This window comes from Leopardus geoffroyi, chromosome D3 (genome assembly GCF_018350155.1).
Source record: "Leopardus geoffroyi isolate Oge1 chromosome D3, O.geoffroyi_Oge1_pat1.0, whole genome shotgun sequence".
NCBI lineage: Eukaryota > Metazoa > Chordata > Mammalia > Carnivora > Felidae > Leopardus > Leopardus geoffroyi.
The window spans coordinates 13,052,857-13,079,561 of NC_059339.1; the positions used below are offsets into that span (position 1 = coordinate 13,052,857).

At 40.2% G+C, this 26,705-nt stretch overlaps 1 protein-coding gene across 3 annotated transcripts in view; it reads right to left on the reverse strand.

Moving 5' to 3' along the window:
* The window catches only part of MED13L (mediator complex subunit 13L), a 306,791-nt gene that overhangs the window by 33,470 nt on the left and 246,616 nt on the right, over positions 1 to 26,705 (reverse strand). The window contains exons 6-16 of one of the 3 annotated variants that reach the window (XM_045456871.1): positions 24,829 to 25,023; positions 24,250 to 24,438; positions 20,409 to 20,574; positions 18,397 to 18,501; positions 13,671 to 14,399; positions 12,613 to 12,838; positions 11,506 to 11,611; positions 11,074 to 11,198; positions 7,588 to 7,687; positions 1,279 to 1,496; positions 763 to 968 (exon numbers count right to left, since the gene is read on the reverse strand). In XM_045456871.1, coding sequence (XP_045312827.1) covers positions 763 to 968; positions 1,279 to 1,496; positions 7,588 to 7,687; positions 11,074 to 11,198; positions 11,506 to 11,611; positions 12,613 to 12,838; positions 13,671 to 14,399; positions 18,397 to 18,501; positions 20,409 to 20,574; positions 24,250 to 24,438; positions 24,829 to 25,023 — 2,365 coding nt within the window. Of the gene's footprint in view, positions 1 to 762; positions 969 to 1,278; positions 1,500 to 7,587; positions 7,688 to 11,073; positions 11,199 to 11,505; positions 11,612 to 12,612; positions 12,839 to 13,670; positions 14,400 to 18,396; positions 18,502 to 20,408; positions 20,643 to 20,716; positions 20,721 to 24,249; positions 24,439 to 24,828; positions 25,024 to 25,519; positions 25,524 to 26,705 lie in introns of those variants that run through there. The other 2 variants (XM_045456869.1, XM_045456872.1) reach the window with 2 other exon arrangements.

Here is a 26,705-nt window from a genome sequence, read left to right on the forward strand (position 1 = left end):
AAAGAGGCCTTCTCTCAGCGGGCCCATCACGGACCCTGCCCGTCCCTGCCATCCCGCTGGGGGACACTGACCATTGGTGCTGTCAAGTCGTTTGCTTTCCCCAGTCCATGTTGTCTGTACATTGCTTGCCTGGTCCTGACAGAAATTTGAGTTTGTGGCCTTCTATTTTATAGCATGTATTTTATTAAGAAATTATGAATCATAGGGGAAACGGACTCTGCGTTGTTGATGTAAGTACTGTTTTTTGACAGAGTGAAAAGTGCCCAAGCTACCGTAAACCCAGCCTCTTCCTTCCTCTCCTCCTACGACCTCTGTTGCTGCTTTCTTATGACGTGGGGTCAGCATCAGAGAAAGTCTCCATGTTATCACTTCACTTTAAAGTGCCTTCAGTAAACACACTTGGAGTCATCAAGTCACAAACCAAGTACTTACCAATACTACCCCCAAAATGGTAGTATTTTTAAGTAAGTAATATATCCTAAGCTCCAATCTAGTGTTTGATTCGTGGTAGACAGTGATTTGACATGGAATGAGCACGAACACCGTGGTTCTCTATACAAATAACCTTAATTTATCTGTGTACGTGAAATTTAGTTCAGAAGACATGTACACTTTCGATACAAAATAATGTGCGCAAAAACACGAATGGCCAAGAAAGGAAAGTTTTAAATGGTATGTGATGTCATCATTGTAGATAAATATTTAGTTAAGCTCAAAACCCATTCACATGGCCAGTAGCTCGATGCAGATCCCGGCACGTACTTGTAACCGTCTCTACTGAAAATGGCTGCAGGCGGCATGGGCAGCTGTTCAATTTTAGGAGGCACCGCCCACGAAGGCCGAAACAGACAGGCATCAGGTATCTTCAGAGGTAGCAGGCACTGGCTCGGCAACATCTTCAGTGGAGCAAACATGGAGGAACCCACGAAAGGTTGAAAAGTTGGAACTTTGTGCACGTATGAAAAGTCCTGTGACAACAAGAGGGGGCCAGTGATAATGTCGGTGAACGACTCAGGACACCACAACAGCAACAACAATCACTGGAATTCAGCATTTCTCTCATTTCGTCAGCAGAACATGCTAATGCCAAAATTATAAGTTGATCAAGACACTATAATTTATATACAAAACAATGTACCTCACGATCCACTGCGAGGATTCCTAGGAACTTAGGTATGTATGGCATATAGATAAAACTATCTTGAAGATGCATATGAATCTGCTTAAAAACTGCCCTGCCCTGCCCTGCCCTGGTAAGATTAATATACTCGCAATTACCTTTACTTCCTCTGGCTTGGGACTTCCTAATCCATCTTCTACTTCCATTTTGAATTCAGTGAGCTGTGTTGAAACCATACTGACCATAGGGCTCTCCATCATGCCTAATGCTGTCACTGTCTCTGAACTGATTCCATCTTTATAATTCATCACAGGAGAAAATGCAGGGTGCTGTTCCAAAGAAGGAGGGGTGGGAAACATCCTTTGCAAGTCTGCAACTGCTAAGGAAGGAAGGGAGGGAGGGATAAAGAGAGAGAGAGAGAGAGAGAGAGAGGGAGAGAAAAGAAAAAACAGTAATATTTTAACAGGCAGGACTTCTAAAACATCCCAGTTCATAGGCAGGCACCCTACTTGCATCAGAAATAATGCTAATTGAATGGTTGTATCAGTTACACCATAGAATATTAATAATGGAAGTTTCTAAGAATAAGGTCATCACCAGAAAACTGTCCTTTCTGGAACTTTACCACTATCCCCCTGATGCTTTATGATTTGATTTCACGTTAATTAAGTGGACAAAGTCTACATAACATACATTTTTCTTCTAACAAATGATTGCCTGAAAAGCATAAGGAGAAGCTGAAAGAAATCTGACGGAATAACTTTATTAAAAGTTCTAGCTCTGCTTACGAATATGTATGAAATATTTCAGAATTATATAAAAATGTCATCTAGCAAATTTTACATGGAAAATCCATCAGGCACTTATACTACAAAAAATAAAAATTTAGAGCTGGAAGGGTGGTTTAGATGTAGTAAAATTACTTAGCTAGTTTGAAAAATCCACCACACTCACTGCTCTTTGGGGAAATGGTTCCACAATCTCTTTCCATATTGACATTAAAATGAAACTTCACAGTTAGGTTTAATAATCCTACTTAGACTCAAAAGATTTATTAAAAATCAACTGATAAAAAAAAAGTATATTTTAAGAAATACTTAGAGAACAGTGACTCTCAATCCTTTTTTTAAAAAGCATTTTCATATACCTGAGGTTGGCCACCATCATGAACAGTGGCTCATTAAGGCAAGGACTGACTCTTCAAAGCTGAGGCGAATATAATGCAATGCCAGTTGTGGTTGTGAAATTTGGCCACTAGGGGGTGTCCTGTACAGCAAATTTATTTACAAATTTGGAGCCATGAATTTTTTTTTTTTTTTTTTTATTAAAAAAAATTTTTTTTTTCAACGTTTATTTATTTTTGGGACAGAGAGAGACAGAGCATGAACAGGGGAGGGGCAGAGAGAGAGGGAGACACAGAATCGGAAACAGGCTCCAGGCTCTGAGCCATCAGCCCAGAGCCCGACGCGGGGCTCGAACTCACGGACGGCGAGATCGTGACCTGGCTGAAGTCGGACGCTTAACCGACTGCGCCACCCAGGCGCCCCTGGAGCCATGAATTTAAATCACTGTTTTTTTTAAAAAAAATTTTTTTTTTTCAACGTTTATTTATTTTTTGGGACAGAGAGAGACAGAGCATGAACGGGGGAGGGTCAGAGAGAGGGAGACACAGAATCGGAAACAGGCTCCAGGCTCTGAGCCATCAGCCCAGAGCCCGACGCGGGGCTCGAACTCACGGACCACGAGATCGTGACCTGGCTGAAGTCGGACGCTTAACCGACTGCGCCACCCAGGCACCCCTAAATCACTGTTTTGGAAAGCTATCTGATGTCCCAATTTCCCATCACATTGCTCTTTCTAGCAATGTCAACATTTACAAGACTTTTTAAAAAACTTTTTAAGTTTATTTATTTATTGAGAGAGAGAGAGAGAGAGAGAGAGAGAGAGACAGAGAGACAGAGAAAGCAGGGGAGGTGCAGAGAGAAAAAGAGAGAGAGAATCTCAAGCAGGCGCCACACTGTCAAGGGCAGAGCCTGACGTGGGGCTTGAACTCACGAACTGTGAGATCATGACCTGAGCCGAAACCAAGAGTAGGACGTTTAACCAACGGAGCCGCCCAGGTGCCCAAGTAGCTTCAACATGTGAAGAGGCAAACGGTAACCACTGAACAGACTAAGAGAGGACTTCTGGAGTAACTACATCGTGCTCTGCCCCGCGCTAGAGAGTCTGAGGCAGAGCTGCATGGCGGCAGCACTGGGAACGCTTCCGCAGTCCAGGCGCTCACAGCTCAGCACTGCTATGGTCAGGTCAGGTCACCTCCGCCCTCAGGACCTCCGATCCTTCACCTACTTGGCTGGACTAAATGTGTGATTCTCACCAGGCTTGCCGGCTTTCCTCTGTTTGTGGAGGGCGGGGGCGGGGGGGGGGGGAAGCCTCTGCCATGTGGAGGCAGAAGAATGGTGAGAACTTCTGTACCAGATGATCTTTACCATGTTTCCCAGTTAAACAACTATATAATCCTGAATAAGGCTTTAGGTGCTCCTCTAAAAAACAAGGGAAGGAAGAGGCCAACAGACAGGATTTCAGGTCCCAACTTTGACTCTCATCATTTATTTCCACTTCTATTTCCTATAATAGGATTCTGTGTAAGATTTCATTATACAACATGGTACCTGCTGCTGCTAATTAAGAAAAAAAGAGAGAAAAGAGGAAAAACTAACGCCGCCCCCCGCACCCCCGTAGATCTTCAAGACACCTTCTTGCTAGGACAGTATTTTACCCTTAAGGAATCTGACAATTCATGGAACTAGGGATACAAGCCAAGCCAGAAAATCCCAGAGAACCAGTGGAGTCTGAGAAGGAAACATGCTCTTCAAATGTAGCAGCCACCAGATCAATAGTTTTCCTTGAAACAAGACTGAAGACTTTAACATTGAGTTAGGTTACACTTGAAGTACATCCATCACTTTTATCTTTTAGTCCCTACTCCTTTTCCCAAGCCAAAGAGCAAACTACTGATCAATTTAAAACAAAATTAATGTTTCTGTATAACATTTTAAACTCTAAGTCTGCTTCACAAAAGTTTCAAACTCCTATAGATCTTAATCACCAATATCTGGAAAATAAACTGTACAAATTCTCTTTGTGTTAAAATGACAACGAACTTAAAGCCTTTCCTTCACATACAGGTGTTCTGGCTATGCATGAAACTTTACCAAGAATTACTTCATTAAATTAGTGTCTAAATTTTCTCTAAGAAATGTACTAAAGGCGTTTCCCACTTGGGGATCCTCAAATTCTTTGATGCTACCTAACAAAGCTGCATATGTCAATTTTCAACACCTCAGGAACCGTGACATTTTTTATCAAAAGTAAAAAAAAGAACACACACAAGAAAGTATGGAAAATGAGATTCCACTTGCCAGAGATTCACTTTAAAAAGTGGCCTTCAGCATTCTTATTATCAAATCTGTATTTTTTTAAGATTTCATTTTTGGGGAGCCTGGGTGGTGCAGTCGGTTAAGTGTCCGACTTCAGCCAGGTCACAATCTCGCGGTCCGGGAGTTCGAGCCCCGCGTCAGGCTCTGGGCTGATGGCTCAGAGCCTGGAGCCTGCTTCCGATTCTGTGTCTCCCTCTCTCTCTGCCCCTCCCCCGTTCATGCTCTGTCTCTGTCTCAAAAATAAATAAACGTTGAAAAAAAAAATTTTAATAATAAAAAAAGATTTTATTTTTAAGTAATCTCTACACCCAACATGGGAGTCTCAACTCACAACCCTGAGATCAAGAGTCACACACTCCAGGGGCACCTGGGTGGCTCAGTCAGACGAGCGTCCGACTTCGGCTCAGGTCATGATCTCACGGTTCGTGGGTTCGAGCCCCGCGTCGGGCTCTGTGCTGACAGCTCGGAGCCTGGAGCCTGCTTCGGATTCTGTGTCTCATTCTCTCTCTGCCTCTCCCCCCACTTGTGCTCTCTCTCTCTCTCGAAAATAAATAAATGTAAAAAAAAATTTAAAAAGAGTCACAGACTCCACTGACTGAGCCAGCCAGGAGCCCCATTGTCAGATATTCTTAAGGAAGACTCATAGCCTCTCTAGCTTCAAGTTCCTCATCTGCAAAATGGTAATCGTATCTACCTTCCTATTTTTTTTGGTATACGTTAAATAACATAACGTATGCATGGAAGTCAACACTTTGCCACATAACACCGAAACATTCAATAAGTGATGAAGTGAGTAATAATTAGTCCGCCATGCCCATTTTCTTTTGACTGCAAAAAGATGAAAATGCCGTTAAGTTACAAGGAATTTCTGAAAAGATATGACCCTAAACAACGTTTGAGATGAAAAAACAAACTGCACTCGACATGGATGAGACAGAAAGACGACAGAAACCAGAGAAACACTCTGGTCCTCCAAAAAGAAAGGCTCCTCCACGGCCTGCCTCTTGGATTTTCCCTCTAAAAATGTTAAAGCAAGAGTGGGAACAGCTACCAGAATGGACTAGAGATGAGGTGTGTTATTGTATGTATTGGTATAACATTACCTTAACACAGACTTGGTGCTAAACCAAGCCTAGTTATTACTGTGTGCTGCTCTCTTCATTATTATGTTATGACATATACAAATGAGTAACTGTGGACCTATTCCATCCAAGACCGTATCCACTGCCACATATGGCTCTAGAGCACGCAAACCAGGTGCTGTCCAAACTGAGATGCGCTGTGTGTATAAAATATACACCAGGTTCTAGAGAGTTAGTTCAAAAAGGGAATGTAAAACACCTCAATATTTTTAATACTGATTACATGTAAAAATGACACTATTTTGGTTACATTAAGTTATATAAACATATTATTTAAATTAATTTTACATGGTTCTTTTTGTGTTCTTTAATGCAACTACTAGAAAATTTAAAATTGCTATGTGGCTCTCAATTCACACTGTATTTCTATTAGATTGGATGGTGCTGCTCTACACACTAAATTTTATAATATGTCTGTCTTCCACCTCCATGTACAATAAAGATGAGAACTTCTTGCCATGCTATTTCACTGTCATGTTGCGGGAGGAGATACTGCATATATGTCCATTTCCACACATTTCCTCACACATACTTCGTGCACTTCAAAAGATCCCATTCACTCTTATATAGATGTATTATCCTAATGCTAATATTTTTGCTATATTGCAAATTAATTAATTTTTATAACCTGTACTTAATTATAAAATTTTGAGTAGCTTCTTTTTGAAACAATTATTTTCTGAATAAAAATGAGAGAGAGAAGAAAGTATACCATATACTTTCCTGAGCAATGACACTTCCTAGCAGAGTGGTTTCTGAATGCAATATTTTGAGTCCAATAATCTTGGATAAGTCATCAGACATTTTAACATTTAACATCACTACATTATCACTTAATGTCAAAAAGGGCAGAGGATTAACTGGTTCAAAACAGGGGAAAAAATTCATTCATCTGACCTATTCCATAGGTATCTATCTTAATATTGTTTCTTTTAATCTGTGAATTCCATGTTTGCAAAATTCTGCAGTGCAGAGTAATAAAAAAAGAAAAATGTTTAATTAAAAAAAACTACAGCGACTGGCTGGCTACCATTATTCATTTTCATACATGTCATGCTTGAGAAAGCTTTGCATATTTTAAAAAGCTATGGATCTCCTAAAGCTGTCAAAATCCAATCTCTGTATACTTCACACTTCTACATTTGAGTAAATCAGCACACATTTATAGGTTCATAAAACTTTTTGACTCATCCCTATGACATAGTGGTTTTTCCCCTCAATTTGTTCTCATTACCAGCTGAAGTTAATGAGAAGGTATTAAAGAATGATTTGCAATGGAATTATGTTTCTGCTTCAGAGTATCCACATAAGCTACCCTGACTTTCTTTTCTCTCGTAGAATAATGTAGTTTCCTAGGGTGAAGAATAATTGGGGGAGGGGTGGGGGGGGGAAGAAGTTCCTCCTCTGGTCATCAAACATAATAAAGTAGTTGATCTCAAAAGGAAACACAAAAAGCTCAGTATGAATTAGGAAAAGGACCATAGAAAACAAATGTTCATCATTCTTGTGTAAATTAAATTTACGAAAATTGAAACATCTTACACTCTTATAGCGGAATATCATTCTAAAAATCATTGTGTAGCATTTATTCTACTGGGAAAAAGGCTATTAGAGAAACAAACCTAAAACATGTTTTTCCACATTTTAAACCACAAAAGTTAATTCTTAATTTGAAAACAAAAGCAAAAGGAATTCAAACGAAGATGGTGTCTTAGCTGCTGCCACTGAAGGAATTCTAACTTGTACAAGTTTTCATTTGCAGTTAATATTCCGTTAAAAGACAAAGAGGCAGGGAGAGGGGAGTCTCAGATAAGGCACCAGTGAGTATGAGAACACTCTGTGTAAGTTGTAAATAGCACGGCAAAGCTCAATTTCCTTTTCTTACTTGGTGGGTACGGAACAGCAGCTCTTCCGTCCTTCCCAAGAGGCCGGTCTTCTGCCCCAACTGCAGGCATTTTGGATGAGCGCAGCGCAGGTGATGCAGCCTAAGGAAAGATTATTATTATTAAAACAGGGCAACACACGCGTATACAAGTAGAGGCGCAACTACTTCTTTTTCTTTGTTTTTAGGTTTTTTTAAATGTTTATTTATTTTTGAGAGACAGAGAGACAGAGTGCAAGTGGGGGAGGGGCAGACAGCAGGGAAGACACAGAACCCGAAGCAGGGTCCAGGCTCCAAGCCGCCAGCACAGAGCCCGACGCAGGGCTCGAACACCTGAAGTGCGGGATCATGACCTGGGCTGAAGTCAGACGCTCAACCGACTGAACCACCCAGGCGCCCCATTAGTCAACTCTTTCTTAACATGTGCCTACTGATATTCTGGAATAAAGGAAAAATGCTTCCTTACACAGGATTTACCAAGCGAACTTCTGGTAACACCAGCAGACAGTGAAGCAAAGGAGAAGGCTACAAGCTTATCAAGAATGAAAACCAGGGTGACTAAGTCTCTGCACAGATCTTGTAAGGGCAGATTGGACCAGCAAAGCAGAACTTGCAGACCTTAAGCAAATCTTCCTCCCAGGTGATTAGAGAAGTGGTTTCAGGGACACAATAATTAAATTAGGGTGGTGCCTCCAAGTAGTAATTAATTATCAGTCTGGTTTTCCTTCTGTTTGGAAGCAGGCAGTTAAAAGAAGTGACCTCAAGTCCTCCCAAAGTATTATGCTTTCATTTTTCACCACACACACGCACACACACACAAGCGCGCACATACACACACACACACACACACACACACACACGAACATGTATCTTCTACTCCTATTCCCACATTTACTATTCTTCTTCATAAAAAATAACCATATCATATAAAATTACTGAAATATGCAGAGGAATTTTCTTTGTTATTCAAAATAAATTAAGTCTTTTAATAGGCAAGATTATCTTTAAGAACTCAAATGAATTGGTGACCAAAGGAAAAAAGATTCTCACAAACAGAAAGCCTTTATGTGTATTTATTCAATGGCATAGAGTTGAAATGTGAAATTAAATTCAAAGACATCTGAGATGAAACACGGACAACAGCCACATAATGCCAGTTATCAGTAAGACAAATCAGCAAAAACGGTTCTAAGGTGAATGATTCTCTTGATTAAATGCCAGGCTAGAAATCAGAGTGAATGAACATTTTGGAGAAATGAAAATTAGATTAAAAATGTCCAACCCTCCATCACACATTAACGTTCCTAAAACTATATTAAAAAAAAAAAGTAAATGTATCTTCATTTAGTCCAACAGGAATACGTGATTTATACAGAGAGTGTAAATGCCGGGGCTCGGACACCAACAGTAATCACTAGGGATGGCGGTGGTGAACAGTCCCCAGCTGCTCTGTAATGCTTGCTTTTTCCCTTTTCTTACTTCTTTCTACTTCTCTTTAATTCCTTTTCATATTTCCTCCCCACCATCACTACCGAAGCATCTAACCAAACCCTAAGGATCATCAAAACCAATCCCAGACAATACCCGGCTTTAGGGCGACAGTCACGTTCCAAATGGCTCTCCGATGCCCGGATCTACCACAAGGAAACATGTCATTTCTCGTACTAATGTTTTTCTCCTTGTCATGTCCTTTTCCTTCATGCAGCCACTGCCTGAATTTAGGTCCTTGTGTTTTAATCCAATGAAAGTTACCCAACAGTACCCCTGCTTTCTGTGTAAGAGACCGATGATGGAAGCCAGCTCAGGTCCACACTCAGCAGCCTTCACAGAGGAACATATTACAGGCCGAGTTCAAAGTCCAAAGCCATAAGGATGGTCAAAAACCTTCTTAACCCTGTCAATCTTTACCCACCAGTCAGAGAGCAGACCAATGGTCTGTTCTTTATCCCCCCAACCCCAAGCTAGTTCGTTCTTGTTGCTTAATCAAGGCTCATTCCAGGCTCAAACTGATGTCTCTCCCCTCTATCTCAATAACCCTGTCTTTCCACATCTCAAGTCAAATCCATTCTTGGAGGCCATTATAGGATATCATCTTCTAAGTACTTACATTACTAATAGTGTATGATATCAGTTAATCAGATACATTTTATTTTACAGTGAGAACAGGCTTTAGAATTCTGATTCCTACTTAAAGTTTAAGCCTTAACTTAAACACTGTTTGCCTGTCACTTCGTACTTGAACACCCAGCATCTTTAGACGCAAGTCAATTACTACACTCTCAGTAATAAGTACGTGCACGTGTGTGTGTGTGTGTGTGTGTGTGTGTGTGTGTGTGTATTTTTGAAGTATATTTTTACATTTATTTACAAGCTATTTCTCCTGAGGTGAGTATCTCAAGTATAAGGGTGGTAATATTTGTAACCTCGTGTACATGTCACAACGGAACTGATCATCAAGTGATTAACAAATATATGGGAAAAGGGCAGAAGGGAAGGAAGGTAAGTACATAAGTGACAGAAAAATAAACTTACTTCTCTGAAGAGAGGGCCTATCTTACTCATTTCTAGGCCCCCCAGAAATTATAGGTACTTCTATTTGCCCAAAAGTACAGAGGTGGTTAGGAGGATGAGGACACAAATTTCCTGACTCAGTTCAGCTGTTCACCCAAGAATTTTAAATTTTATCTGTCACTTTAACCACATCATACCTGGTATTATTTAACTTCTTTGTACGTAAATCCTACTTCCCCACTACGGTGTCATAACCTTAAAAAGTATGCATCATACTTGTCTATCTCTCAAAATGTAGACTACTTTCTGACTGATGAGATGAATAAAACGTTATGGGCATTATCTTTAAAATCTGAGCTAAAGGGTCTACATAATACACTTCTACTAGTCTCATGATAGTTAGAAGGATTTAAAAATTAACTGTGAAAGGAGCAGCTGGGTGGCTCAGTCAGCTAAGCATAGACTTCTTGGTTTCAGCTCAGGTTATGATCTCGTGGTTTGTGAGTTCGAGCCCCATGTTGGGTTCCGTGCTGACAGCACAGAGCCTGCTGGGGATTCTCTCCCTCTCTGCCCCTTTCCCACTCGCTTTGTGTTTCTCTCAAAATAAATAAAACCTAAAAGAAAAAAAAGCGCTCAGTCTTTAAAAAAAATGTTTTTAAACTAAATGTGAAGATTTTTGTGCTCGCTTCGGCAGCACATATACTGAATGTGAAAGATTTTAATATTTACAACAGGAATAACACTAATAATAAAAAAACAAAAAAACCAACCATCAACAAACAGAACCCAAGGCGTGTTAGAGACGACATGAGCCGCTTTTAGAATCCTTTCAAGGTATACCAACGTTTTTGAAGAGGGTTCTGAACCTGAAACAGGGCCCCCAAATTCAGCAGACCAAACAGTAAGGAGGAACTCCAACAGCGACACACATCCTCCCATTTCGGGAAGTTTCTGCTTGTGGAGCCATGGCAGACTCACCCCAAGTTCGTCGTCATCGGAATTATCAAAGATGTTGTCTAGGTCGTGCAGGGAAGGTGCCAGATCTGTCACCTGGGTAAGGCTACTGGAGCCGGCTCTGCCAGCAGCACTGTCCTGCCGGACATCTGCAGGGAAGGAGGCGAAGACCCAGAATGAACAACTTCACCGAGAGAGGACCGAGGAGAGGACATGGGTCTCAACGAGCAGACCTGCCTGTGAATTTTTTCCCTAGGTTTTCAGTTAAATTTAGAGACAATTATTTCCAAATATGTTTATCAGTTTTGAAAATAACTGAAAAACAAACAATGAAAAATTCAAGATGAGATCAAATTATTGGTATTACAGTAAAAATATAATTCTAAATTGAGAAGCATCTCCCTTGCATTTTACTTTAGCAACAATCCAAGTGAGGCAAATAATCATTGTACACACCTGTTTTAGTAGCAGAACTGAAAATAGACATGGCATTTTTCCCATCAGGCACCGGCGTGGAATGACCTGGTGTAGTGACATCCTTGGTACCAAATCCATCCTCTGACTGTGTAATAAATTCAGCCAAACAAAACACATGAACACCAACCCAAAGTGTGGAATATGAGGGAGAACACAAAGAATTAGAGGGGAGAATGGAACTTGTTATGAGCACAAGTATGATAAACCATGGTCTATGCAACCAAGAGAAATAAAAGATCGGTCCTTTTCCCTGAATTTAAACAGAACCCAAAACTCCCACACTTTCCCTCCAATCCTATGGCATATTCTGAGTCAATCTGGGTTTTATGGCTAATCAGTACTGGTGGCATTTGACTACAGTCCTGCCATGGTGTTAAAAGCTGCCTTTAATAACACTGTAGATGCTGAATTGCGGTTCGAGCTTTCTGGACCCAGACAGCTCTCTGTAAAGGAATCCTGGAAGCATTTTCCGGAACGGTACTGGCTTCTTAATTGCCCTACTTCCTCTACTCTCAAGAATACCTCTTTAAATGGCCCAGTATTTTGGAATGCTATAAAATTTAAGGCTAAAGACAGCACACACCCCCAGTACTCGTTTTTGTGACAATGGAACCAGTAAAAGTAATACTGACATAAGCCAGGAGGTAGTGTTGGTATTAATTCAGACACATATATAAAGCACTTGGTATGGCAGACATACCAAGCACTCAATAAACAATAGACACTGTCATCAGCCTATTTTTTCTTCACATTTTGGGTGTTTTGGAATAATAATTAAAAAGAAGGGAGCAGGGAGCATAGGCCAACCAGAATTAGCGTATGAGAGGAAGCATGCACTGTACAAGCTACAGCCTGGAAAATATGAGGCTTCATTTATGCTCAGCGGACTCTTAAACAAAGGTGAGCCATGACATAAAAAGGAACAATACGCTGTTCAATACAATAGTACCAAGAGCATGAATATGGGGACAGAGCAATCAGGCAAGACTATCTCAAACATTCTGCCTCAGAAGTTTTCCCACACACGTTGTACTGACAGAGATCAAAACCCACATCATGCTGGACACCCTCTATGTTAAATGGTACCTTATTCTTTTTCAGGGAATCTTTCTCTGCCCCTTGTTTGCATTTCTTGTTTGCCGTAAAGATGTATTTTATGTCGCCATCCTCAAAGGTGTATGGATCATTGACTTCTCCCAAACTGTCTCCAGGTTGCTGAGACAGAGGCAATGGGTCAAGGAAGTGGAGTGGCTGCATCTGGGGCTGCTTTTCTTGCCAGATTTTAAACCGTTTGTTAGGTTGTGCTAAGAGTCTAAAAGGGAAAACAAACAATGATTTAAGCAAGCTAAAGTAAAAAGATTGATGTTTAAAAAAAAAAAAAAGCAGCATTTATGATTTAAAGCATTTGCAAAGCTTAAATGAAACTTAGAAAATTTATCTCTATAGAGTTCTTTTAGAGAGTACGTTCACAAATAAAACTTAGTAGGTCTTTGTGAGGAGTAGATGCTTTTGTCTCTGATTCCATGGATTCCGGTTAAGAGCACAGATGGGCTTTAAGAACAGACTGTCCAGGTTCAAGTTCAATCTACGCCAGTGACTAACTGCATGACCCTCGCTTCTTTCTCAGCTATGAAATAAAGTAGTAATATGGTGGTGGTGAAGAGTAACTGAGATGGTCTGTGTAAACTGTGAAGAATAATGGGGCAGCTCAAAAGCACTATAAATAATATTATTACTAGATGCAGGATACACACTTGAATGCACCCGAAGCCCTCCTTAAAAGTGCCAACATATAAAGGTGGCACTGACCACAATACGGAAAGTCTCACCAAGCTACATTCTGTGACTAACGAACAGCAGGCCAAAAATAAATCCGTACTAATGTACTAAATGCCATAATGAAACCTTTATATGCCAACATGTTTAAACAACGACACGTGTGTGCATGTGTGTGAAACCTCAAGAAGGACAAAGCACTTGACTTTGAAACACTTTCCAAATGCAGAGTCCCGAATGGTGAAGAAAAGCCTCTTTCATTTGGCTCTGGAGGGACAGAATGGAGACATGAGGAGGGTAGCCCTGATTCTCGAGACCCTATGCCTCGGTCGGCAGGCGATCGGGTGGGTGGGACAGAGTCTCCTCACCTTTGCAGCGCGGTGCTCTCTGAGTTTACCTCCATTTTGGCATCACACCTCTCGCCCTGGAGCTCTGGAGGCCGGAACTCAGCATCGTCAACGGGCGGGAGACGGTAGCTGTTCCACGACTTGTCTGACGACTCCGGGTTCGAGGGCCTAATCCCACAATATAAGGCTGTCTCGCTGACCTCTGCCATCAGAGGCAGTCTTTGGCCTACGAGGACAGTTCTGTCATCCAGAGTTGACAACTGCTGGAGTTCTAGCCCATTTCCATAGAGGGCTGGGTTCACAGGGACAGATGGCGGGTCCAAACTCTCCGTTTCCTGACCTCGTGGCTGAGGGCTGAGTGTTGGCGGCAGAGGGGAAATAGGGGAATGAGGTGAATCCATAGGATTCAGATTCATTTGCTTGCTTGTATTTCTGGAAGGCACGGCCATTTGTTTATCATACTTCCTACTGCTAGACACCTCTAGGGAGGAGTCGATCCCTGCCAACCCTAGCTTCTGTCCTGGTGTATCTTGCTCCACACAGAACTCGTCAGCCACAGACGGCCTGTGGTGAAATGGTATCAAGGGTCTCTTCTGCAACTTGTCTCCCTTTTCTGGTCTTTCTGTCGTTTTGTGCTTGGAAGCAGGAGGTGGTAAAGATGAAGATGATGATGGTCCTGCACCGAACCCTGGCTGAGATGCTGCGGGAGGTCGACTGGGTCCTACTGCACAACGTTTTAGAAGTTTATGCCTGAAATGAGAATTAAAATAAGGTTAAGAAACACACACCTGAGAACAACCGCACTCTTCTGGAAGTATGACATCCCTGCACCATTATGACATTACAAAAGAGATGCCTCTGAGAAGGCTGTACCTTCTAAGCACACACTGGCTGCACTAACACACGGAAAAGGTCTCTAGGCTCATTATTTTTACAATGACAAAAACTGCAACACACTCTGACAGAGAGTAGTGAACCGATCGCATACAATCCAGCAGGTAAGAGATGGACGTAATGTCGCTAGTGCGTACCAAAAGACGGATTTCCAAAATTCCCAAATCTTTCAAAGTTGGTAAGGGACTCAGATAATGTGTTCACACTGCATTTTAAAACCAAGAGTAATGAGATCATTTGCCAAGAAAGAGAGGAAAAAAAAGCCTCCAATTTCTATCTTACAACACTCTACTAAGTCCAATATAGAATGGTTTATAACAGCTTGTAGTCTTGTCAATCGGGAACAAAATAATTATGCGATTTTCCCCCAAAGTGTGAAACCAAGGGTCGATCCTACAAAGATTTAATAGAATAAGCAGACTACAAACCTTATATGCCACTATTATTGGAAAAAAGAAGGAAGGAAAGACAACTTTGGATCTTATAGACTCACAAACTTAGAAGTAAAAAGAGGGGGAGTGAATACTAAAAGCACACATGTACACAAATGCACCTGTACTAAGCAGGATGGCAAGTCTGCTCATACCCTAACACACTTCTTGGTAAGCACAGGTGTGAGATATTGCTCAGTAAGGGCCCACGAGACGATGCCAAGGTTTAATCTGTGCAACAAAGTTATATAGCAGGTCAGCCAGTTCCTCCCAATATATAAATCAACCCAGGGAAACATGTAAGCTCTCCTGCCGGTGTAGCAGTAACTCTCTGAGGCCGCTAGGGTGGCATTAAATTACTGCTGCATTGCACTAAATGATGCCCTAGTGGGCAGTAAAACGGATTTGTGTGGCATAATGGGATGGTTTAGTGGGACAGCAGGATGGCCACCCTGCCCCATAAGGCCATTAAACAGTGTGAGGAGTGGACCATTCCATAATGGGTTTGGTAATCCTGCAGTAGATAATCCAAAAAGACTCTTGCTAAAGTCCTTGCTACTCAAAAAAAAAAAAAAAAAAAAAAAAATTCTGACTTTGAAGAAGGTTGTTTAAGCATAAGGCTATTGTCAATAAGGTAAAAATTGTGCTTTAAATCTGCAGGGCACCATACCACAGTAAGAGGTGAATGTCTCATCTGAAAAATATCTCAATCAAATCTTCTAGGGGTGCTTATTTTAAAACCTAAGCTCTAAAAGTCTTTTACATAAAACTTTTTCATTTGGACTTTCTCAGAGAATTTAACCACACCAATCCTTTGATAGATATTTTATGATAGCCTCTTCAAAGTAAGGACTTTTTGCAAACTAGATAATCTCATATAAAGTCATTTTTTTTTTCAATTGTACTTAACGACTCAGCTACATTGTGAAATGGTTACAATTAGGGACACATCAGTAAGTAACAGACTATCACTGCAAATCTCTGAACAGGTTAAAGGCCTCCATGGAGCAGGCAGGCAGATCAGGCTCAGAAAGCTAACTATATGGGTGGTCCATTGGTGGGAAGAAACCAGAAGCAGGGCCAAACATTGTAGAAACACACACAGTGGCTAAAAGAATGGGGAAAATAGAATTACTATCATAGATATTTCAAAGGAAGTCATTGTGAAATACAAGGATAAAAATCATCTATAAAATGGAAGAAAAATATATAAATGATAATGTCTCTAGGCTGAGAAGGGAAAATGGTGACTTAAAAAAAATGTGTCTGATCTGTGAGAAAAGAGACTTGTCAATATCAAGGGTATTTCTCAAAGGTACCCCCGTAAATATAAGACTAAAGCATATATGGGAAGTCACGTCTAGAGATAAATATTTGGGACTCAACAGAATCAAATGCATAACTATAAAACAGACCTGAAGGTAAAGATCTGGTGAAGAAAAAAAAGGATTAACTTCAGGGGACAAAAGAAAACGTGTTATTTATTTACACTTCAGGTAAAAAGAACTTGAGGTACCAAATAAAAATGTCACAGAAATCAGTAAAAAGGTGAAAAAAATTAGATTAAGACCAAAAACAAGACGAAGGCACAAGCAAAGTTAAATACACTAACATTTTTATCCTAGGTGCTTTCTAAAGGTGGCCTATAACTTGGCTGTAGGCAGTTTAGAAATCCATGTTAATAGGAAAATACTTTCTGTCACACAATTTACAATGGCCAAGAAACAGAAGTAAAACAGAGATTCAGCTGACATACCATACCTACCCTGAGATCAGAGAGAGATTCTCACATGCTCAGAGAGAAGCAACTTCTTCAAAAACATCCTCTTTGAAAAAATCAATAGTGAGTTTTATTAGGCTGATACTTACAATGTTTCTCAAAGGAAAAAAAAAAAGGCTGACTAGTAAGGCAGAGCTTGACAAAGAGAATCAACAATAAGGGCAGGGGAGGACAGGAAGGTGGTGTCAAAACTGTTGTTTAAGTGTGTATACATGCGCGCGTGTGCATGCGTGCACACACACACAGTTTGCATACATTCTCAGGGGTCATTTGACTGCCTCCTTACTCGGAAGCCAACTTATTTATGCCACATTAAGAACCCCTATCTAAACTAGGGAAATGAATGGCCTTTTTCTTAATATGCATGATCTCCACTGAACTTTTTCTAAGTGCTGAGCAGTATCCCATGTGAAAATACACAGTTTGGAAGCAAAGCTACTCCCAGTTGCTCATTAAGTGAATAATCACCATCACATGTTCAACAGTCAGCTGAGCTGGGGGTAAGGCTGACACACACTTAAGAAATCCAAGAACCTTGGGGTGCCAGGTGCCTCAGTCGGTTAAGCAACCAGCTCTTAACTTTGGCTCAGGTCATGATCCCAGGGTTGTGGGATTGAGCCCTGCGTTGGGCTCAGTGCTGAGTACGGAGCCTGCTTAAGATTCATATCCTCTCGGGGCGCCTGGGTGGCGCAGTCGGTTAAGCGTCCGACTTCAGCCAGGTCACGATCTCGCGGTGCGTGAGTTCGAGCCCTGCGTCGGGCTCTGGGCTGATGGCTCAGAGCCTGGAGCCTGTTTCCGATTCTGTGTCTCCCTCTCTCTCTGCCCCTCCCCCGTTCATGCTGTGTCTCTCTCTGTCCCAAAAATAAATAAACGTTGAAAAAAAAAAAAAAAAAGATTCATATCCTCTCTCTCTCTCTCTTTCTCTCCCCCCTCCCTTTGCCACTTGCACGCTCTCATTCTTTCTCTCTCAAAATAAATTAAGAAAGAAAAGAAAAGAAAAGAAACCTAAGAACCCTCATGAGTGCCCAGGACAATAGGACTCCACTACCACAAGGAGTGATAAGTCAAGGTAATACCCATGAGAGCAAAAATTTTCTACAGAGATCAACTCAGGGTTCTATTCAAATATCTAAATGAATGAACAAGAATTTTAGCCATTGGCAGATGTTGTTACCAAATACCTGCCTCAAGCATCAAAACACACCAGTACCAACAACAAAACAAATTATCTATGGAAGGCCTGTTTAATCCAAATCCTATGAATTCTAGCCAACTTATTTAATATTTATCTCTCCTTTAAAATTAAGAATTATGAAATAAACTCATTTAAAGGGGAAGAGACTGTCTTATCAAACTGATGCCTTTAGTTTTGAGGTAGCTACTGTGAAGAAACTTGTGGGAACAATTGGATCGCAGGGCCAGTCATCTAACAAAGCTCTTTTTGAGGCTTGACAATAAAACCGTACCATCTGCATAGAAGAAAAGACTTATCTTTTTCTTCTCTACTGGAGGAGGAAGAAGGCTGAGCAGAAAAGACAAAACAAAATGATGGGGAAGAAGCGGTCTGAGAGTCCAGGAGACACAGCCAACAAAAGGTGCCACCATCCGATCCGACCCCCATTCTGCCTCGTCCACCACCTACCTAGAGCAAGAACAGCTGACTCTTTGGGTTGGATCCACAAAATCCCACGTAGCAGGATTATTAGCAGGCTCTTCTTCAAGAGTTGGAGTCGACATTTGGCTCCTCCTACATAAGGTTAAAAAGGTGAGTTGTGTCAACAGGAGATACTATTCGTACCTCTGGGAGAAAAATGTTTAAAAGACCCAAATACATTACACATAGTAATGTTAGCTAGCTGAGAGATGGCTCAAAGCGACCCAAGGCTAGGATGTGTGTGTGGTGGGGGGGGGGGGGGGGGGGGGGAACCAACTTGTTCTTTGCACTAGAAGAAACAGGATCCAAAATACTTCTGTTTAAGAATAAAGTACATTTGAACACGGGTGACACACAGAGCAATTAAAACACTACCTGGCACTATGGGCCGTTGCTTTAAAAAGCCACCTAAATTTTGTAGAAATAACCGAAATTTTTAAAATTATCTTTTTGCAGCATCTGTGAATTACATGCCCTGGGACAGACTATTTAAATCATTCTTAAAACTCCTATATTTACTAGCATTTAAGGGCAGCACTTTACACTTGTAATGCGAATTAAAGACAAGAAAAAAATGACCTCTTACATGTCACTGGTAATTGGTAGCAAAAAGCAGTGTCTGTTATTACACAGTGACAAGAAAACACCGGGCAGTATTTTTGTATTGCTGATTCTGACACAGCTGATATTGCAAAGTGCTTCGATGACGGCTCTGGAGGGACTTCTCTTGCTCTCTACCCTCCCCTGCCTTTCTGGGTGTCACTTCCCTGCTCTGTGCTGCTGCCACAAAGGGCTGTTAGAGTTGGCGAAGGTGATAGGTTAGTGGTGACAAAAATCAAAGACAGTAAATGACAGGAAAAGAAAAAGAAAATGTTAACTTGGAAATCATCTAGGCATTGTAGATAGAGGTGAAAACACCTGTACCAATTATTCTAAAGAAAAGGATCATTTTTTAGTGACTAAAGATACCTTTTTAATTCTATACCATGATATATAATCTCCCACTGCAATTATTCTAGATTTTATGTACTATATCTTCATCAGCAGCCTACTCCAGAACCAATTCACTGAGGAATAAATATATAGTATGAATTTCCTAAAAGCTCGATCCAAATGACAGGTTTTAAATCTGTATACAGAACTCTAAGTAGTCACTGAAGAACACTTAATTAATTTCTAAAAGGAGTGGAGTTCTTAGCAGTTATTGGCAAGAGCATCCATATTTATTCTGTTCTAGAGAATGAAGACTCATTTGTTTCCTTTCCTCAGGCAAAAAAGGGGGCATCTCAGTTCTATCAAAAGAGATGTGAAAATATGCTGAATCTGTTTACGTAAATTTGGATAAGTAGAATAGTATTTATCGACTACTATTTGCTTTCATTCATGCAACTAAAATAATCATCAGCAGTCTCTTCTGAGAATCAATTCTTCCTCTTTTCCAGAATAATGTTAAGGAAGGCAGGGAGGGAGAGCAGGAGGATAGGTGGTAGGGGAGGAAAGGAAGGAAGCAAAGTCTGGTAGGGGAAGAAAAGAATATGGCTTCCCCAAATCAACCAACAGAAGCACAGCTGCTGGTAAACACCCCTCTGTCATCAGTTCAGTTCAGAACTGTATTGTCATTTAAAACAGAAGGCCAATGTCACAGAAAATGCGACAAAGGTCATTTCCCTTTGTAAATAGAAAACATTCATAAATTGGTATCCGAAGGAAAACCACACCCACTGACTACTGTCCTAAACCATCTGTGCTAAAAAAAATGCCAGATGAATACTGTGCCAATCTTGAGATGAACAGAACTTCAAAATTTCCTAAAAAATCAAATTCAGTAAAGTAAACATCTTTAACATCCTTGCTATTAAGTTAAAAAAAAAAAATGAACTACGAATCCAATGACCCCTCAGGTTTGGTCACCCAGTGGCACAATGTGATTGACACTCTTCATGTAGTAATCAAAGAGATGGCTACTGAAGCATGACCCAGACAGAATGCAGAAGTCATACTTGGACTGGGTTCTGTTGAGGATGCATTCCTTCCAGACTCGATGGACCATGTGATTGTGGAGTTTTGGAGGAATCTTCCCCGATCTCTTTGGACTGTGCATAGTTATCATCCCCCCGTCTTGGGAACCTAGGTGACTGACCGCACTCTGCGTACCTCCGCTCTCCCCTGAAAAAGAAAGATAATCTGTAATGTGGAAACTATCCGAAAAGGTTTCCTTGTACATAGACCGCAAGCTTATTTAACAGAAATATTTTGATTGTTGAAACTCGTATTATTCATGTAGCTTTGTTCCCACCCCCCTGGCAACAGCACTATCTGTAACTATGAGCATAATTTGTAGACTGGCACTTTGTATGCTTCTCTGTGTTCTCCCTAAAATAGTTAAACACATCAACACTCACGCACCCCAAGAGCGTGCCCACACAGAGGCATTCCTACTCTACAGATATTGGAGACAACTTACTTGTAAGGGTTCACACAGTAACATTAAAAATGTAAACATGAATAGATTGTTTTAAATTTTTAAATCCCCAATACAATAAGTTTCAAGGAAGAACAAAACAGTAGAGGGAGCTTTATGCTCATTTAGCTTAACGGCTGTGCAACTGCACCCAGTGCCCTGGGTAGGAGAAAAGAACTTAATGGCACAAAGCTTTTAACAAGGTCAGATTTCAAATTTGTGTGTGGAACTGTCTGTCCTTATGCCTGACACTATTTATGAAAGCTTAGTGCTAAAACACTGAAAGAGGCTGTCTTGACATTCTGTATCAGAGGATTATTCACTAGTTTCTCTCTAATAACTCCACTGAGTTTTCCCAACTATAGTTGGTATGTAATCCATTTTTTTCTATTATGTTGATTATGATCGCTGGTAATACTGATTATTGGTTATGAGTATTTTACTACTTCTATCTCATACAAGACAAATACTGAAGTTGATTTTCAGTATTAGATTCTGATTCAATTACTTTCATCCCTTTGACTTCATAAATAAATCCTGGGTTTTATTCTCAACCGAACTATGATCAAAACATCTTGACTGAAATAATCAATTTTAAGCACCCCAGAAATCTCTACCCTCATCTGAAAGATAAACAAACATCCTAATACCACAAATTAATAGTCCTGATAACAATGGAACACTACTGTTATGTAAGTTGAATGGTTAGGCTTAGCTCTATCTTAAAAAAACAAAAAACAAAGACCAGTGTCAAAATGCTTACGATTCTAAGGAACTGAAGACTGCTTGCTTGTTCCCTATAAAAGTATTATTGTATTACAAATGAGTTAAGTTAAAGGAGACAAGAAATTTGGTCTTTCATTACCATCTTTCATCGTTACTTGGTTTGTGATACAAAGTAATTCATTTCAATTTTATAATGGATTTTCAAATGCTTATTATAAAACTAGGAAAAGTGGAGAAATAAACAGAAATAGAAAACACAGCCCTTTGTCCCCCAAACAGCTTACAATTTAGCTAAAGAGATCATATGTCCATGGCACCATAAGGGATAATTTATGAACAAAGAAAGAGACGGGTGGGGAAAATAAGGCAGTCTTTCCTGATTAAAACTGAGTTCATGCTTTTCAGTAGCTTTTAATGACTGAACTAAAAGGTGGATGATATCTCAAAGGGAATTAAATAAGACTTGTACTCTATGCTGTCAAATACATGTTGAATATTGTTTCTCAAAATTATCTCTATAAACAGAAGGTGCAAGCTGATGTACCTATCCACGTGTGGCATGAATGATTTCACCAAAACCAGCTGGCCCTCCTTCCCCTGCTAATCTAGGAGATTCTTGGCCATCTTAGGGGAAAAGGGAACCCGTTTTGTCCTGTATCTAGGAAAACGTCAATGTGCAATGTTAGTCATTACACAAATGACAAGGCTGAGCAGGACTCTGAGAAACATTAGGAGTCCTAAGCTATACTTCAACATATCATAATTATTATCACATATGAAAATTTAGACAAATTCATTTTACAAAGATTCCAGTTGCTTTTAGTTAGTTAGTTAGAGAGAGAGAGAGAGAGAGAGAGAGAGAGAGCGAGCACAGGTATCAGGGGACTTATTTACCCAGGGCTTAGCACAATGATACTCACACAGAGTCCAGGGAAAGTAATTTGAAGATCTACAGTGAGGAAGTCCCTACTGAAAACCACCATAAACAAAACCTGGTGTTTCTGAATTGTGAAATTCAGAGTTCTGAACTGACAGGATGCCAGGACACCATGCATACAGCAGGCTTTCAATTTTACATTAAATATAAATTTCACTAAGTACCAGGAAAAAGAAAAACAACCAGATAAATAAACAAAAACCGATGACAACTTATGTAGCCCAAGTGTTTAAAATCCAAGCCTCAAGAGGAAATGTAATTAACCAACTTTTCAAAATACCGATAATTCTAGTCTTTATATTAATAGATCTTTTCTATGATGATTATTAAACAAAACTGTCAAAGAGTTTTTCTCTTTTTTCTTTTTGAATAAACACTGAGCAAATCCTTTCACAACGGGTCATCCAAATTCTCTGCTGCACCATATTAGAGTCGAATGTCCTTTTTTCACGGCGTTAGCAAGTGCGTTGCTCCTAAAGACAGAGGCTGCGTGTTGCCCACTTGTATGCCTTCCACACACTCTCTGAATAATTCCTTCTAGATACCACAATCATGTGTGCTGGAGCTGGTGTTTTGAGTACCGCTTTAAAACCACTTACGCCACCATCCACATACTGCTCCGCTGCTTACAGAGCTCTGGCGAGTACGTCACCTAGCATGTGTAACAGCTCTGTAAAGTACATGGTACTTAACAGAGAAGGAGACGGAGGTTCAAGACAAGCATGAGAAGTGAATACAGCCAACTCACCTAGTAAAAGCTACACAGCCGGGTTTTTAAATTAGGTGCATTCAATCACAGTATCTATCCTTGTCCCCAATATATTGCTTAGCCATGAACATTTACTGAATACCCTCCACACGCCAAGCAGCAGGCTAGAAATTCTGAAATACTGTCTTATCTCATCTCGTGAAAATAACCACGGAAGTATGTATCATACTTGATAGCCTGTTTTCAGTTCACCACCCAAGACTTTATTTACTCTGATGCTTTTGCTAACGTGGCCCACATTAAAAAAGCCTATAAATGATCTCACTTCAGTTCAAGTCCGATGAGTATCCTTTCCTTACTGACTAGATTTCCAATTAAAATGAAGTCAACTACAACAACCAAAAAGTTAACACAGAAAATATACCACTCAACAAAGAAGGCAAAATGCTCCCAATTTAAACAATTTCTGAATTTTTCCATTAAGGACATTTTTAAATTTTTCACATGTAATTAATACTTGTCACTAATGTGGATAGATTACTGACAGAGCAAATTACTTGATTCGGAGTTCCTAGATGCCAATCTAACTTTATAATATAATAAGGAAAGAATCATCCTAGACTTGCCCTTGGCTGGCAATGGTGAACTGGGCACACGCTTCAGCCATTCTGATTTAGTGTTTTCCACCGTTTAAGGAAAAAAAGAGCAGCCTACATCTTGTGCCCTAATTTTGTGTAAAGGGATAGAAGTGTGTACCGAACTTAAGAGAAGCAACCACACTGTCCGAATGGAGTGGAGACTAACACAGCACAATTAAAATTTTGAAGCACCGGAATTGTGTTTGCCGAAAATTTTCTTCCTCCATTTTGCAAAATCCCCCTGTCGTGTTCCTTCCACCTCCTCCACAAGGCATGTCTCACCGTGAGTTTGCTCATCCGTCCCACGGCAAGGGAACTACGTACTTTTCTGTGACCTCCTCCACCTAGGACATGCCTGGATTGTACTCACCCATTACAGCCTGTTCTGGAGAGGTGGGAGGGGTGAGAGGCATTCCACAGTTACTTGGGTCCTTCACACTACCCAGTCCCTGCTGCCCGACGGTAATATGGCCTCCAGCACCGGCAACGCTCTGAGGAACCGGTATGTCATTCTGAGAGATTAAAACAAATGCTGAAGGATAAACCATCCGAACGCCACCTGTGAGGAAAGAGAGCAAGGAGTGAACCGGGCCTGAGAAACAGCTCACAGCAAGCTGCCGACTTGATTATTCTAGCGGTCAGAGGCAAAGCTCAAGGATGAACATGAGACGCTCGTGAGGTCCTGCCAGAAGTGATGTGCTCCATTCCTTCCTAAGTTAATAGCTGTTCAAACATGTGCTCCAACATTATGATAATAGCATTTGGAATACAGGGACCTCGGTGCTTCAGGCAAGATAACTACTCAGCATATACCACGGTGTCAAGAGAATAAAAAAAAGATGGGAGAATTACGGAGCTTATTTTTGATGAATCTCAATGATTATCTTTTTAAATTAAGAAAGATGAAGAAGATAGAATAAAGTTCTTCAGGCAAAATATTTTCTCTTACCAACAATTACTTCGACTGCCACAGGGAAATCATCATCATATCCCAACTCCTCTTCTTCTTTCAACTCCTCTTTCTTTTTCAGCACCATTGGGTAGAAATACTGCCATTCCTCAATCAACTTACGGGTGGCGGGGTCTGACATCTTGTATGCTTGGCCTGTCAGCGTGCCATTTAAGCCATAAGGACTTACCAGTACTAAGGCAGGGAGGAGAAACAGATGTTAAAGATCGACTTGATAATTTCTACTTAAGTGTAATGCTGCATATGTGGTAATTTAGGTTAAAGCATACCATCGCTTACTGGATATGGCTCTTTATTTCCTGACTCCTTTCAAAGTCTGATTTTTTACAGTTTCTCATTTTAGTACCTATTACTTATACACCTCTCAACTCACGTCAATTTTTTAAGGAAATCAAATGGGGAAGGTAAAAATATTATGAGACAGCTGTATCAACACACAAAATATAAACTATCTGTATATTAAAGCGTATACACAACTGTTTGATAATAGCCTATACAATGAAAACACTGAATCTTTTATAACAAAAGAAAGCCATTTAATACACACACACCCAAAACCTGCCTAGAACTTGAATACTCTTCCCAGGGTTTCTGAGACTTCCTGAATGTCTGTAGTAATTTTAAAAATAAGATATAAAGAAAACTTGTATAGCAAAAAGTCTTAATGTACCAAGTCTGAAACATAATCCTTACATTATAATTTCAGTTACGGCTGTTTTGAAGGTCTATTGATGAAACAACTCCAAATAAAATTTATTATACTCAAAGTAAAGGACTCAAAATCCCTCTATCTTTCTCTTTCAGTATTTGACCTGATATTATTTTCACTGAGCTAGACACAAAAATGTAGTTAACACGATGCTGTATATAATATATAACCCAGCCAGTTTGTGGCCTTGGGGTGAGGCTAACCTTCCAAACAACACTTTTCTGGGGATAAACTTTTTCTTAACCCTAATTTCTAAAAAAAAAAAAATCTCAGCATAGTCATAAAATGAGATGTTCTTTCTTTGGATGGCTTTAATTTTTTTTAACAGCTAGTTGATATATGACATCGTTCAAGACAGAGATAGCTGTAGACATCACATACTCCTTGTTGCCTCTCTCCTGTTCCTCACTGAGCCAGATGGGATAAAAATACTGATTCCAACCAACACAGTGAGTCAGGGGCAATGTTTCTGTATTAATACTTCTAGGAAATTCCCACACCAATATGGTTAATTATTTTTACTATAATTATCTATAGGCCAATACCTGCCCTAAGAATGTAACTTCTCCATACTGATCATGGGAAATAAGCAGGATAACATCCCACAAAAGTCTTCTACGATTCAAGACGTCAGTAGCAAATGAGGAAGCCTTTAAATAAGAGGTCTATGGAGACCTGATAATGCTAATATTATCTTTCCCAACTTAGGTTAGTTGCCTTCCCTCATGACTAGGAATTCCTTCCGTTATTATCATAAATAAACACTTCCATTTTCAGTGATAAAGTCTAGAATGAAGTTAGATGGTCCTCAACACCTTTACAGTCAAGAAAACACAATATTTAAATAATTCTGGTAATCCACAATATGCACACACTGTACAACTCCAAAGTGTACAGTTTGAGGACTGGGCTTTGAATTTTGTAGCAGTTTACATAGCAAAGATCCCCAATTAAATAATGATAAAGCATATAGTTTAAAATGTGTTACAAAGTAAGGGGGGTGGGGAAGGTAATAATTAGGACACAGTCAAATGAGGATTCAATGTTCTTTTTTTACCTTAAAAAAAAAAAAAGTCTCAATTATCTTTAGGGCAAGGAACAGATGTTTTTATCAAATTAAATCAGAATCATTTGTAGGAAACCAAAA